Source organism: Rhinopithecus roxellana, chromosome 6 (genome assembly GCF_007565055.1).
Source record: "Rhinopithecus roxellana isolate Shanxi Qingling chromosome 6, ASM756505v1, whole genome shotgun sequence".
Lineage (NCBI taxonomy): Eukaryota > Metazoa > Chordata > Mammalia > Primates > Cercopithecidae > Rhinopithecus > Rhinopithecus roxellana.
The window spans coordinates 77344826-77357220 of NC_044554.1; the positions used below are offsets into that span (position 1 = coordinate 77344826).

The 12395-nt window shown below is 48.8% G+C and overlaps 1 protein-coding gene across 4 annotated transcripts; it reads left to right on the forward strand.

Annotated features, from left to right (window-relative positions):
- Positions 1 to 366: 366 nt before the first annotated feature.
- IFT22 (intraflagellar transport 22) lies at positions 367 to 8010 on the forward strand. 4 transcript variants are annotated; one of them, XM_010387403.2, is made up of 5 exons: positions 367 to 509; positions 3408 to 3484; positions 4525 to 4614; positions 6125 to 6327; positions 7390 to 8010. In XM_010387403.2, the coding sequence occupies exons 1-5, from the start codon at positions 453 to 455 to the stop codon at positions 7536 to 7538; spliced, it is 576 nt and encodes a 191-aa protein (XP_010385705.1). In that variant the 5' UTR covers positions 367 to 452; the 3' UTR covers positions 7539 to 8010. The 4 variants fall into 4 exon arrangements, with proteins under 4 accessions (XP_010385705.1, XP_010385706.1, XP_030789233.1 ...); XM_010387404.2 differs by lacking the exon at positions 4525 to 4614 and having other exon boundaries at positions 373 to 509; XM_010387406.2 differs by lacking the exon at positions 3408 to 3484 and having other exon boundaries at positions 387 to 509.
- The last annotated feature ends 4385 nt before the right edge of the window (positions 8011 to 12395 follow it).

The window sequence follows — 12395 nt, forward strand, 5'->3', positions numbered from 1 at the left end:
AGGATCGTTTCAGCCCAGGAGTTCGAAAACAGCCTGGGCAAAATAGCAAAACCCGGTCTTACAAATACAAAAATTTTAAAAATTAGTCGGACGTGATGGCGTGTGCCTGTAGCGCCAGCTACTCGGGAGGCTGAGGCAGAAGGATCGTTTGAGCCCAGAAGTTGGAGGCTACAGTGAGCCGAGATCGCGCCACTGCCCTCCAGCCTGAGCGACAGAGTGAAACCCTATCTCAAAAAAGAGGCCAACCCTGCAGAACCGCGTCTGCAACCCTGCGCTTTGTGACTTCTCTCCGACCCCCACCCAGTCACAGACGCGCCCACTTTCCGCCCCGCGCGCCGGAAGTGGCCGAGTCCCGTCGGCCCCTGCGGGTCGCTCGCCGTCGCCATGGAAACGAAAGCGACCAGGGAGCCTCACTGCTCTAACGCGCCGGCTCCGGTGGGCTCGGGCCTGCTATGCCGCGGCGGACCACGATGCTGAAGGCCAAGATCCTCTTCGTGGGGCCTTGCGAGGTGAGTCCCGGCCCGGCGCGGCAGAGGGAGCGGGGAGCGGGCCTCGGGGCCTGAGCGAGCGCAGGTCCCCACCCGTCTGGTCTGCAGCTTGCTCCAGGAGGCGGGAACCCGGGCCCACCGCGCCCATCCCGGCTGGCGCCCCTGCCCTTTCCGCGAACTCCGTGCTTTCAGACCTTGATTCCAACCACTACCCGGAGGAGGTAGTGGAGGCGAGCCCGGTGTTAATGAGCCCCGAAGGCCCAAGGTACTGAGTGGCATCACTGAAACCACAGCCTAGATTTCGTGACTCTTTCTCTTGCCTCCGGGATCCCCCTAATGAATGCGTCTGTGGGTCTGGACTTTTGTTTGAGACAGATTCTCGCCCTGTCGTCCAGGCTGGAGTGCAGTGGTGTGATCATAGCTCACTGCAACCTCGACTTCCCTGGGCTCAAGCAGTCTTCCTGCCTCAGCTTCCTGAGTACCTGGGACTACAGGCGTGCACCACCACGCCCGACTAGTCTCTCCCTGTCACCCAGGCTGGAGTGCAGTGGCATGATTTTGGCTCACTGCAAACTCCGCCTCCCCGGTTCAAGCGATTCTCCTGCCTCAGCCTCCTGAGTAGCTGAGATTACAGGCCCACACCATCACCCCTGGCTAATTTTTGTATTTTTTGTAGAGATGGGTTTTCACCTTGTTGGCCAGGCTGGTCTCTAACTCCTGACCTCAAGTGATCCGCCCGCCTCGGCCTCCCAAAGTGCTGGGATTAAAGGGATGAGCAGGCCGGGCGCGGTGGCTCAAGCCTGTAATCCCAGCACTTTGGGAGGCCGAGGCGGGCAAATTACAAGGTCAGGAGATCGAGACCATCCTGGCTAACACGGTGAAACCCCGTCTCTACTAAAAGGTACAAAAAAACGAGCCGGGCAAGGTGGCGGGCGCCTGTAGTCCCAGCTACTCGGGAGGCTGAGGCAGGAGAATGGCGTGAACCCGGGAGGCGGAGCTTGCAGTGAGCTGAGATCCGGCCACTGCACTCCAGCTTGGGCGACAGAGCGAGACTCCGTCTCAAAAAAAAAAAAAAAAAAAGGGATGAGCCACCACGCCTGGCCTTAATTTGTTAATTATTTGTAGAGACAAGATCTTACTATGTTGCTTAGCACCTAGGCTAGTCTCCAACTCTTGGGCTCAAAAGGCGTCCTGCCTCAGCCTCTCAAAGTTCTGGGATTACAAGTGTGAGTCATTGCTCGAGGCCTGGGCGTTTTACTATATGGTCCTGGAACCATTGGCTATTAATGTGTGTGTTGGGGGCGTGGTAGTGGGGATCACATCTACATGTAAACTTCACATCATCCACAGAAATAAAGCTGAGATGGACTAAAGCTAAATGCGTTAAAAAGAAAAAAAAAGGCCGGGCGCGGTGGCTCAAGCCTGTAATCCCAGCACTTTGGGAGGCCGAGACGGGCGGATCACAGGGTCAGGAAATCGAGACCATCCTGGCTAACACGGTGAAACCCCGTCTCCACTAAAAAAAAAATACAAAAAACTAACCGGGCGAGGTGGCGGGCGTCTGTAGTCCCAGCTACTTGGGAGGCTGAGGCAGGAGAATGACGTAAACCTAGGAGGCGGAGCTTGCAGTGAGCTGAGATCCCGCCAATGCACTCCAGCCTGGGCGACACAGCAAGACTCCGTCTCAAAAAAACAAAAAAACAAAACAAAAAAACTGGCCAGGAACGGTGGCTCACGCCTGTAATCCCAGCACTTTGGGAGGCCAAAGCAGTTGGATCACGTGAGGTCAGGAGTTCGAGACCAGCCTGACTAACATGGTGAAACCCCATCTGTACTAAAAATACAAAAATTAGCTGGGCATGGTGGCGCATGCCTGTAATCCCAGCTACTCGGGAGTCTGAGGCAGGAGAATCACTTGAATCCGGAGGCAGGGTTTGCAGTAAGCCAAGATCGCGCCATTGCACTCCAGCCTGGGCAACAAGAGCGAAACTACATCTAAAAAGATAAATAAAACCGGTAGAAGTCTTAGGCCAGGCACAGTGGCTAACACCTGCCAGCACTTTGGGAGGCTGAGGTGGGGAGATCACTTGAGCCCAGGCATTCCAGACCAGCCTGGGCAACATAGGGAAACCCCATCTCTACAAACAATACAAAAATTAGCCAGGCATGGTGGTACACATCTGTAGTCCCAGCTACTCAGGAGGCTGAGGCGAGAGGATCACTGGAGCCCTACAGATCAAGGCTGCAGTGAGCTGTGATCATGTCGCTGCACTCCAGCCTGAGCAACAGAGCAAGACCTTGTCTCAAAAAAAAAAAAGCAATGTGTATTACTCATATAATCCGGATGGACAAACTGCTCCATGTGAGATTATAAGACAGCTAGCCACGAGTCCCCAGGCTCACTTTGATCTTCTCTGTGACGTAAAAGAACTCCTTGGCCGGGCGCAGTTTCTCATCCCTGTAAACCCAGCACTCTGGGAGGCCCAGGCAGATGGATCACCTGAGGTCAGGAGTTCGAGACCAGCCCAACTAACATGGTGAAACCTGGATCTGTTCTACAAATACAAAAGTTAGCTGGGCGTGGTGGTGGGCGCCTATAATCCCAAATATTTGGGAGGCTGAGGCAGGAGAATCATTTGAACCCGGGGGTTTCAGTGAGCCTAGATCACAGCCTGGGCAACAAGAGTGAAACTCTGTCTCGAAAAAAAAAAGAACTTAATCCCATGCTCCTTGGGCCCCAGACCAGGCTGTGCCCACTGCACTAGAGCAAGACAGTGCGGTCATAACCACCCCAGTGATCTCAGGGTGCCGATGACCTATACTGCACTGCACCAGCTTCCAGGCCACCTCTTGGGGTGATTTTTTCGGTTTCCTTTTCTGCCTTTAAACAAAGACCTTTATTTGCACTCATTTTCACAGAGTGGAAAAACTGTTTTGGCCAACTTTCTGACAGAATCTTCTGACATCACTGAATACAGCCCAACCCAAGGAGTGAGGTGAGCCCTGACAAATCTGTGTCCCCAAGAGTGCCCAACTGGCTGGGCAGGGAGGCTCATGCCTCTAATCCCAACGCTCTCAGAGGTCAAAGTGGGAGGATTGCCTGAGCCCTGGGCAATATAGGGAGACCCCATCTCAACTAAAAATAGAACATTAGCCAGGTAAGTTGGCATGTGTCTGTAGTCTCAGCTACACGGTAGGCTGAAGCAGCAGGATTGCTTGAGGCCAGGAGTTGGAGGCTGCAGTGAGCTATGATTGTACCACTGCACTCCAGCCTGGGTGACAGAGTGAGACCCTGTCTCAAAAAAAAATTTTTTTTTTTTTTTTTTTTTTTGAGACAGAGTGTCGCTCTGTCGCCCAGGCTGGAGTGCAGTGGCCGGATCTCAGCTCACTGCAAGCTCCGCCTCCCGGGTTTACGCCATTCTCCTGCCTCAGCCTCCTGAGTAGCTGGGACTACAGGTGCCCGCCACCTCGCCCAGCTAGCTTTTTGTATTTTTTAGTAGAGACGGGGTTTCACCGTGTTAGCCAGGATGGTCTCGAACTCCTGACCTCGTGATTCGCCCGTCTCGGCCTCCCAAAGTGCTGGGATTACAGGCTTGAGCCACCGCGCCCGGCCTAAAAAATTTAATAGTAAAACAATTTAAAAAGACTGCCCAGCCATCACCCACCTCCTACTTTTGTTGCTGTTGGCCTTCCAAAAGTGTAATGCAGCCTCATTATTGATGCTGCTGTTGCTCTTCTTCCTCGTCTTGTCTCCCAGGCTGGAGTGCAGTGGCACGATCTCGGCTCACTGCAACCTCCACCTCCCAGGTTCAAGCGATTCTCCTGCCTCAACCTCCCCAGTAGCTGGGATTACAGGTGCCCACCATCATGCCTGGCTAATTCTTTTATTTTTAGCATAACGAGGGTTTCACCATGTTGTCCAATCTGGTCTTGAACTCATAACCTCAAGTGATCTGCCCGCCTCGGCCTCTCAGAGTGCTGAGATTACAGGCATGAGCCACCGCACCCAGCCTACTGCTCTTCTTTTTCCTTTTAGGATCCTGGAATTTGAGAACCCACACGTTACCAGCAACAACAAAGGCACGGGCTGTGAATTCGAGCTATGGGACTGTGGTGGCGATGCTAAGTATGTTTCCTTTAAAGAAAGTCACTTCATCAAATGGTTTAAAAATCAGCTGCCCAGGTCAGGGGCAGTGGCTCACACCTGTAATTCCAGCACTTTGGGAGGCCAAGGCAGGTGGATCACCTGAGGAGAAGTAAAAATACGAAAAATTAGCCCGGTGTGGTGGTGGCCACATGTAATCCCAGCTACTTGGGAGGCTGAGGCAGGAGAACTGCTTGAACCCGGAGGCGGAGGTTGCAGTGAGCTGAGATCGCACCATTGTACTCCAGCCTGGGTGACACAGCTGGACTCTGTCTCAAAAAACAAAACAAAACAAAAAAATCAGCTGCCCATCAGGCACCAAGAAGTTGAGCCTAGCATGTTTCCTGGCATGTATGAGGAGCTTGATACATTTTTTGCTGACATGCATTGCTTTATACACTTTAGTGATTAGGTTATGATGCAGTTAGAAGTCATCAACCTTGGCCAGGCGCAGTGGCTGATGCCTGTAATCCCAGTACTTTGGGAGGCCGAGGCAGGCAGATCACCTAAGGTCAGGAGTTCAAGACCAGCCTGCCCAACTTGATGAAATCTCATCTTAAAAAAAAAAAAAATAGGGGCCAGGCACCGTGGCTTACACCTGTAATCCACTGCTTTGGGAGGCCGAGGCAGGCAGATCACCAGAGCTCAGGAGTTTGAGACCAGCCTGGCCAACATAGCAAAACTCCGTCTCTACTAAAAATACAAAACTTAGCCCGGTATGGTGGTGTGCACCAATAATCCCAGCCACATCAGGAGACTGAGGCAGGAGAATCACTTGAACCTGGGAGGTGGACGTTGCTACTGCACTCCAGCCTGGGCGACAGAGCCAGACTCTTATCTCAAAAACTAATAGCAATTTTTTTAAATGAAGAAATCAACCTTTAAAAAAACTAAAATTGGCCTGATGTGGTGCACACCTGTAGTCCTAGCTACGCAGGAGGCTGAGGCGGAAGGATTGCTCAGGCCCACATTGGAGGCTGCAGTGAGCTATGATCCCACAACTGCACCTTCAGCCTGGGAGACAGAGCAAGACCCTGTCTCTTTAAAAAAAAAAAAAAAAAAAAGGAAGTCATCGACCAACTGTTTTTTTGTTGTTGTTGTTGTTTTTTGAGATGGAGTCTCGCTGTGTCACCCAGGCTGGAGTGCAGTGGTGCAAACTCAGCTTGCTGCAAGCTCCGCCTCCCGGGTTCACGCCATTCTCCTGCCTCAGCCTCCCGAGTAGCTGGGACTACAGGAGCCCACCACCACGCTCGGCTAATTTTTTTGTATTTTTAGTAGAGATGGAGTTTCACCGTGTTAGCCAGGATGGTCTCGATCTCCTGACATCGTGACCCACCTGCCTCGGCCTCCCAAAGTGCTGGGCTTACAGGAGTGAGCCACCACGCCCGGGCGGTTATAGACCAACTTTTAATACTAAGATATTCTTTTTAAAGTCCACAGTTAGAAACCAGAATGACCTAACTTTCCCTCTTGTTCCTTTTCTTCCTCCTAGGTTCGAGTCCTGCTGGCCGGCCCTGATGAAGGATGCTCATGGAGTGGTGATCGTCTTCAATGCTGACATCCCAAGCCACCGGAAGGAAATTGAGATGTGGTATTCCTGCTTTGTCCAACAGCAGTCCTTACAGGACACACAGTGTATGCTAATTGCACACCACAAACCAGGCTCTGGAGATGATAAAGGAAGCCTGTCTTTGTGTAAGGAAACTGGAATTTCTCTTCCTCTTTTGTCTCGAATGTTTTGGACACCTACATATTGCCCCACGTCCTACAAACCAGCAGCTCTGTCCAGTTACTGAGCACCTTCTGTACCCTAGGCAATTGTTGCCCACTCCATGTGAGTCCACCCTGTCTCTACTAAAAATACAAAAATTAGCCAGGCATGATGGCAGGCGCCTGTAGTCCCAGCTACTCAGGGGCTAAGGCAGGAGAATTCCTTGAGCCTGGGAGGCAGAGGTTGCAGTGATCTCACCGCTGCACTCCAGCTTGGGTGACAGGATAAGACACCATCTCAAAAAATAAATAAATAAATAAAAGGCCGGGCGCAGTGGCTCATGCCTATAATCCCAACACTTGGGGAGGCCGAGGCGGGTGGGATCTCTTGAGGTCAGGAGTTCTAGACCAGCCTGGCCAACAAGGTGAAAACCCATCTCTGCTAAAAATACAAAAAAATTAGCCGGGGGTGGTGGTGCACGCCTGTAATCCCAGCTACTCAGGAGACTGAGGCAGGAGAATCACTTGTACCTGGGAGGTGGAGGTTGCAGTGAGCTGAGATTGTGCCATTGCACCCCGCTCCACTCTGGACAACAAGAGTGAAACTCTGTCTCAAAAAAAAAAAAAACAAACAGAATACAGAGTGGGAAAATCCTGCTTGTCGCTATTCTTGGGTGTGACTGGGGTGGCACTCTTTCTGAAAGAACTTTTCTGGAGAAAAACCTCCAATTCACATAACACACATCCCAAAGGTGACACAGTAATCCTGAAAAAGAAGTCAGAAAATACTCAGAAACAAAAAGAGAATAATAGAGAATCTATTCCTTTCTGGTTTAAGAACAGAAGACCTGGAAAGTGGTTTGTAAGGTTTTCATCCTGTTGCCAGGTGGCAGTATAGCAAACCCTTTCTCTGTTCTCTGGTGTCAAGGAAGACAACTTGATTTGTGAACTTCAGAAAGTTAAATTTCTTCTAGAAGTTTCATTGGGAGCTAGAAAGGGCCCCTCATTGAAACTCCTTGCCTAATTAACCTTATCTTCATTTTCAAGCGCCACCCTTGAACAAGCTGAAGCTGGTGCACTCGAACCTGGAAGATGACCCTGAGGAGATCCGGATGGAATTCATAAAGTATTTAAAAAGCATAATCAACTCCATGTCTGAGAGCAGAGACAGGGAGGAGATGTCAATTATGACCTAGCCAGCCTTCACCTGGGACTGCCACCTCCCCAGTGAAATCAGCATGTTTCTTGGGGCAGATCTGAAATCACATCCAGCTCCTGATGTTTTCTTCTCCCTGTGACTGCAGAGGAAGTGTTCCTACCTGCAGGAAGGCACCTGTCACGCAGGGCATTCACTCAGACCATCTATGCTCTGTCCTGAATTCAGTTTAGAAAATCCTATCATCGAATTCAGATTTCCTGGCCCCAGAACTTCCCAAAGACCTATAAAATGGAGGGATTTACCACCTTCACATATGTCCAGTTATATAGTTTGTGGAATTGTAACCGTTGCAGCCCAATGATACATGAGTAGTTTAATCACGTGTGTTGGCTTGAATGTAATTTTCATTCCTTGATTTACCCAACAAACACCGATGGGTTGAGCACCTGCTGTGTGTGCACCGCTGTCCTAGCTGCTGACTGCAGACAGCATGCATGAAAAAGACACAAATCCCCACCCTCGCGGAACTCATTCCATTTTCGTAAATATTAGCTTGGTGCAAAACTAATCGTGGTTTTTGCCATTTTTAATTTTTAATGGCAGAAGCCACAATTACTTTTGCGCCAACCTAATAGTAAGGCCAGTTCAGAAACTTGAGTGCAATGTCTTGGATATGCAAAAAAGAAAATCAAAACGCATTCTTCATTCTCTGTAAGAGTTCTAGGTGGGGCTCAGTGGCTCCCACTTGTAATCTCAGCACTTTGGGAGGCCAAGGCAGGCGGATCACTTGAAGCCAGGAGTTCAAGACCAGCCTGGCCAACATGGCAAAACCCCATCTCTACTAAAAATACAAAAATTCACAGGGTGTGTGGGCACACGCCTGTAATACCAACTACTCGGGTGGCTGAGGCATATGAATTGCTTGAGCCTGGGAGGCAGAGGTTGCACTGAGCTAAGATCACACCACTATACTCCAGCCTGGGTGACAGACACCATGTCTCAAATAGATTAAATTACATTAAATGTTTAAAAAGAGGTCTAAATAAGTTTTATATGCTGCCCTCCCTCAATGAGGGAACCTGGGGTACTTAACATGCCAAATGAAGGTATACTTGATCGTTATTCATAGATTTTGTATTTGATAATTTGCTTACTAAAATATGTTTGTAACCCCCAAATCAATATTGTGGCACTTTCTCAGTTATTTGCAGACATACAGAGTGACATAAAATGTGAAGTGCCTGGCTGGGCGTGGTGGCTCACGCCTGTAATCCCAGCACTTTGGGAGGCCGAGGCAGGCAGATCACAAGGTCAAGAGATAGAGACCATCCTGGCCAACATGGTGAAACCCCATCTCTACTAAAAATACAAAAATTAGCTGGGCGTGGTGGGGCGTGCCTGTAGTCCCAGCTACTCAGGAGGTGGAGGCAGGAGAATTGCTTGAACCTGGGAGGCGGCGATTGCAGTGAGCTGAGATTGCACCACTGCACTCCAGCCCAGTGACAGAGCAAGACTCCATCTCAAAGAAGAGAGAGAGAAAAAAAAAATTGAAGTGCCTGGCCAGTTGCAGCGGGTCACGGCTGTAATCCCAACACTTTGAGAGGCCGAGATGGGAGAACTGCTAGAAACCAGGAGTTCGAGACCAGCCTGGCCAACATGGCGAAACCCCATCTCTACTAAAAGTACAAAAATGTGCCAGGTGTGTTGGCACACACCTGTAATACCAGCTGCTTAGGTGGCTGAGGCATAAGAATTGCTTGAGCCTGGGAGGCAGAGGTTGTAGTCAGCCAAGATTGTGCCACTGTACTCCAGCCTGGGCAACAGAGTGAGACTGTCTCAAACAAAAAAAGAAAAAAAGGCCAAGTGCATTGGCTCACACCTGTAATCCCAGCACTTTGAGAGGCAGAGGCGGGTGTATTACTTTAGGTCAGGAGCTCCAGATCAGCCTGGCCAACATGGTGAAACCCTGTCTCTACTAAAAGTACAAAAATTAGCCGGGCACGGTGGCAGGTGCCTGTAATCCCAGCTACTCAGGAGGCCGAGGCCAGAGAATTGCTTGAACCCAGGAGGATGGAGGTTGCAGTGAGCTGAGATTGCGCCACTGCACTCCAGCCTGGGCAGCAGAGCAAGACTCTGTCTCAAAAAAAAAAAGAAAAAAGAAAAAACATGATTGGGAAATCAAGACTGTGGCAGACTAGAAAAAGAATGTGGTTAGTTTATTTTCAACTAAAAATAGTTTAAAAACTATTTTTAAAGTAGTTACAATAAGAAATGCATTGCTATTTTCATTATAAGCCTAAAAGATTTACCTGGTCACTGGGGATGTTTTCAAGTTTTGTTACTCTGTTTTTAGCGACCCTGTTTCGTTATCCTGTTACATAACTATCTATAAACTATACATAACAAAGTTTACCATTCTAGCCATTTGGAAGTATATGGTTCAGTAGCATTCAATACACTCACATTGTTGTACAGCCATCACCACCATCCATCCCCAGAACCCTCTATTATCCCTAACTCAAACTGTACCCACTTAACAACTCCCCATTCCTCCTTACCCAGCCCTTGACAACCACCATTCTGCTTTCTGTCTCGATGACTTTGCCTCCTCTAAGTCCCTTATATAAGTGGAATCCTACACTATTTTTTGTCTTTTTGTGACTGGCTTATTTCCCAGAGCCTAATGATCTCAGGGCTCACCTGCCTTGTAGCATGTATCAGAATCTCCTTCCTTTTTAAGGTGGTATAATATTCTCTCCACATTTTATCCATTCATTTGTTGATGGACATTTTGGTTTTTTCACCTTCTGGCTCTAGCGTATACACTGCTAGCAGCATGGGTGTACAGTTCACCCAGGATACTTTGGAAGGTTAAAAGCATTTAATTTCTCCAAAAGGCCGGATGTGGTGGCTCACACCTGTAATCCCAACACTTTGGGAATCTGAGACGGATGGAAATTCTGAGGTCAGGAGTTCAAGACCAGCCTGTTCAACATGGTGAAACACCGTCTCTACTAAAAATACAAAATTTAGCTGGGAGTGATAGTGTGCCTGTAATCCCAGCTACCTGGGAGGCTAGGGCAGGAGAATCACTTGAACCCGGGAGGCGGAGGTTGCAGTAAGCCGAGATTGTGACATTGCACTCCAGCCTGGGCAACAAGAGCAGAACTCCATCTCAAAAAAAAAGAAAGTGCCAAGCACAGTGGCTCATGCCTGTAATCCCAGCACTTTGGGAGGCCAAGGCAGGTGAATCACAAGGTCTGGAGTTCGAGACCAGCCTGGCCAACATAGTGAAACCCCGACTCTACTAAAAATACAAAAAATTAGGCGTGTCGGCGAGCACCTGTAATCCCAGCTACTCAGGAAGCTGAGGCAGGAGAATCGCTTCAACCTAGGAGGCAGATGTTTCAGTGAGCCAAGATCGCACCATTGCACTCCAGCCCCAGCAACAGTGCAAGACTCTGTCTAAAAAAAAAAAAAAAAAAAAAAAAAAAAAAAACCCTGCAAAACATTATATTTATTTAGATGACCTTGATTATGGACACTATATCCAGTTGAAAAGTGGAGTACAGACATAATTTTTTTTTTTTTTTTTTTTTGAGACACGGTGTCACTCTGTCATCCCAGCTGGAGTGCAGTGGCATGACCACAGCTCACAGCAGCCTCAACCTCCTGGGCTCCACTGATCTTGCCACCTCAGTCTCCGAGTAATTGGGACTAGAGATACACACACCAGTAATGGGCCATCCCACTAATTAGTGCATGCCTGACTAATTTTTGTATTTTTTGTAGAGATGGGGTTTTGCCATGTTGCCCCGGCTGATGTCAAACTCCTAACCTTGAGTGGTCTGCCCATCTCGGCCTCCCAAAGTGGTGGGATTACAGAAAAATTTTTCTTAACACGAAATTGGTAAACATGTTCTAAAGATTTAATGTACAGAATCACTGTATATGGTGAGTTTATAGTTTATTGTAGAAGTAAGTTTGTTTTAATCATCTTAAGAGTTTTTTTTTTGTTTTTGTTTTTTTTTTTTTGAAACTAAGTCTCACTGCAAGCTCTACCCTCCAGGTTCAAGCAATTCTCCTCCCTCAGCCTCACCTTCCGAGCAGCTGAGATTACAGGCACCTACCACTGCGCCCAACTAATTTTTTTTTTTTTTTTTTTTTTTTTTTTTTTGAGATGGAGTCTCGCTCTGTCGCCCAGGCTGGAGTGCAGGGGCTGGATCTCAGCTCACTGCAAGCTCCGCCTCCCGGGTTCACGCTATTCTCCTGCCTCAGCCTCCGGAGTAGCTGGGACTACAGGCGCCCACCACCTCCCCCGGCTAGTTTTTTTGTATTTTTTTAGTAGAGACGGGGTTTCACCGTGTTAGCCAGGATGGTCTCGATCTCCTGACCTCGTGATCCGCCCATCTCGGCCTCCCAAAGTGCTGGGATTACAGGCTTGAGCCACCGCGCCCGGCCTAATTTTTGTATTTTTAATAGAGACAAGGTTTCACCATCTTGGCCAGGCTGGTCTTGAACTCCTGACCTTGTGATCCACCCGCCTCAGCCTCCCAAAGTGCTGGGATTACAGGCGTGAGCCACCGTGCCTGGCCATGGAGTTATTTTTTATTCATAATTGCTATGTTTGTAATTTTTTAACATAGTCAACAAGAAAATACACTAAGTAGATCAAATGTTAGATATAGCACTTTACAGCTGAGAGTGGGAGAAAAAGTTGAGGCACCTAAGGGAGAAGAATAAAAATGCTAGGGTGTCTGTCACTTTCACAGTGAGGAGGGCTGACATGTAGCTGTGTGAGCAGTCTATTGGAGAGAGTGGCTTTTCTAGACCAAGACAATTCCCTGGCAATTTAGTTTGAACCACATTCACCTGTTGGATTACCAAGAGTACT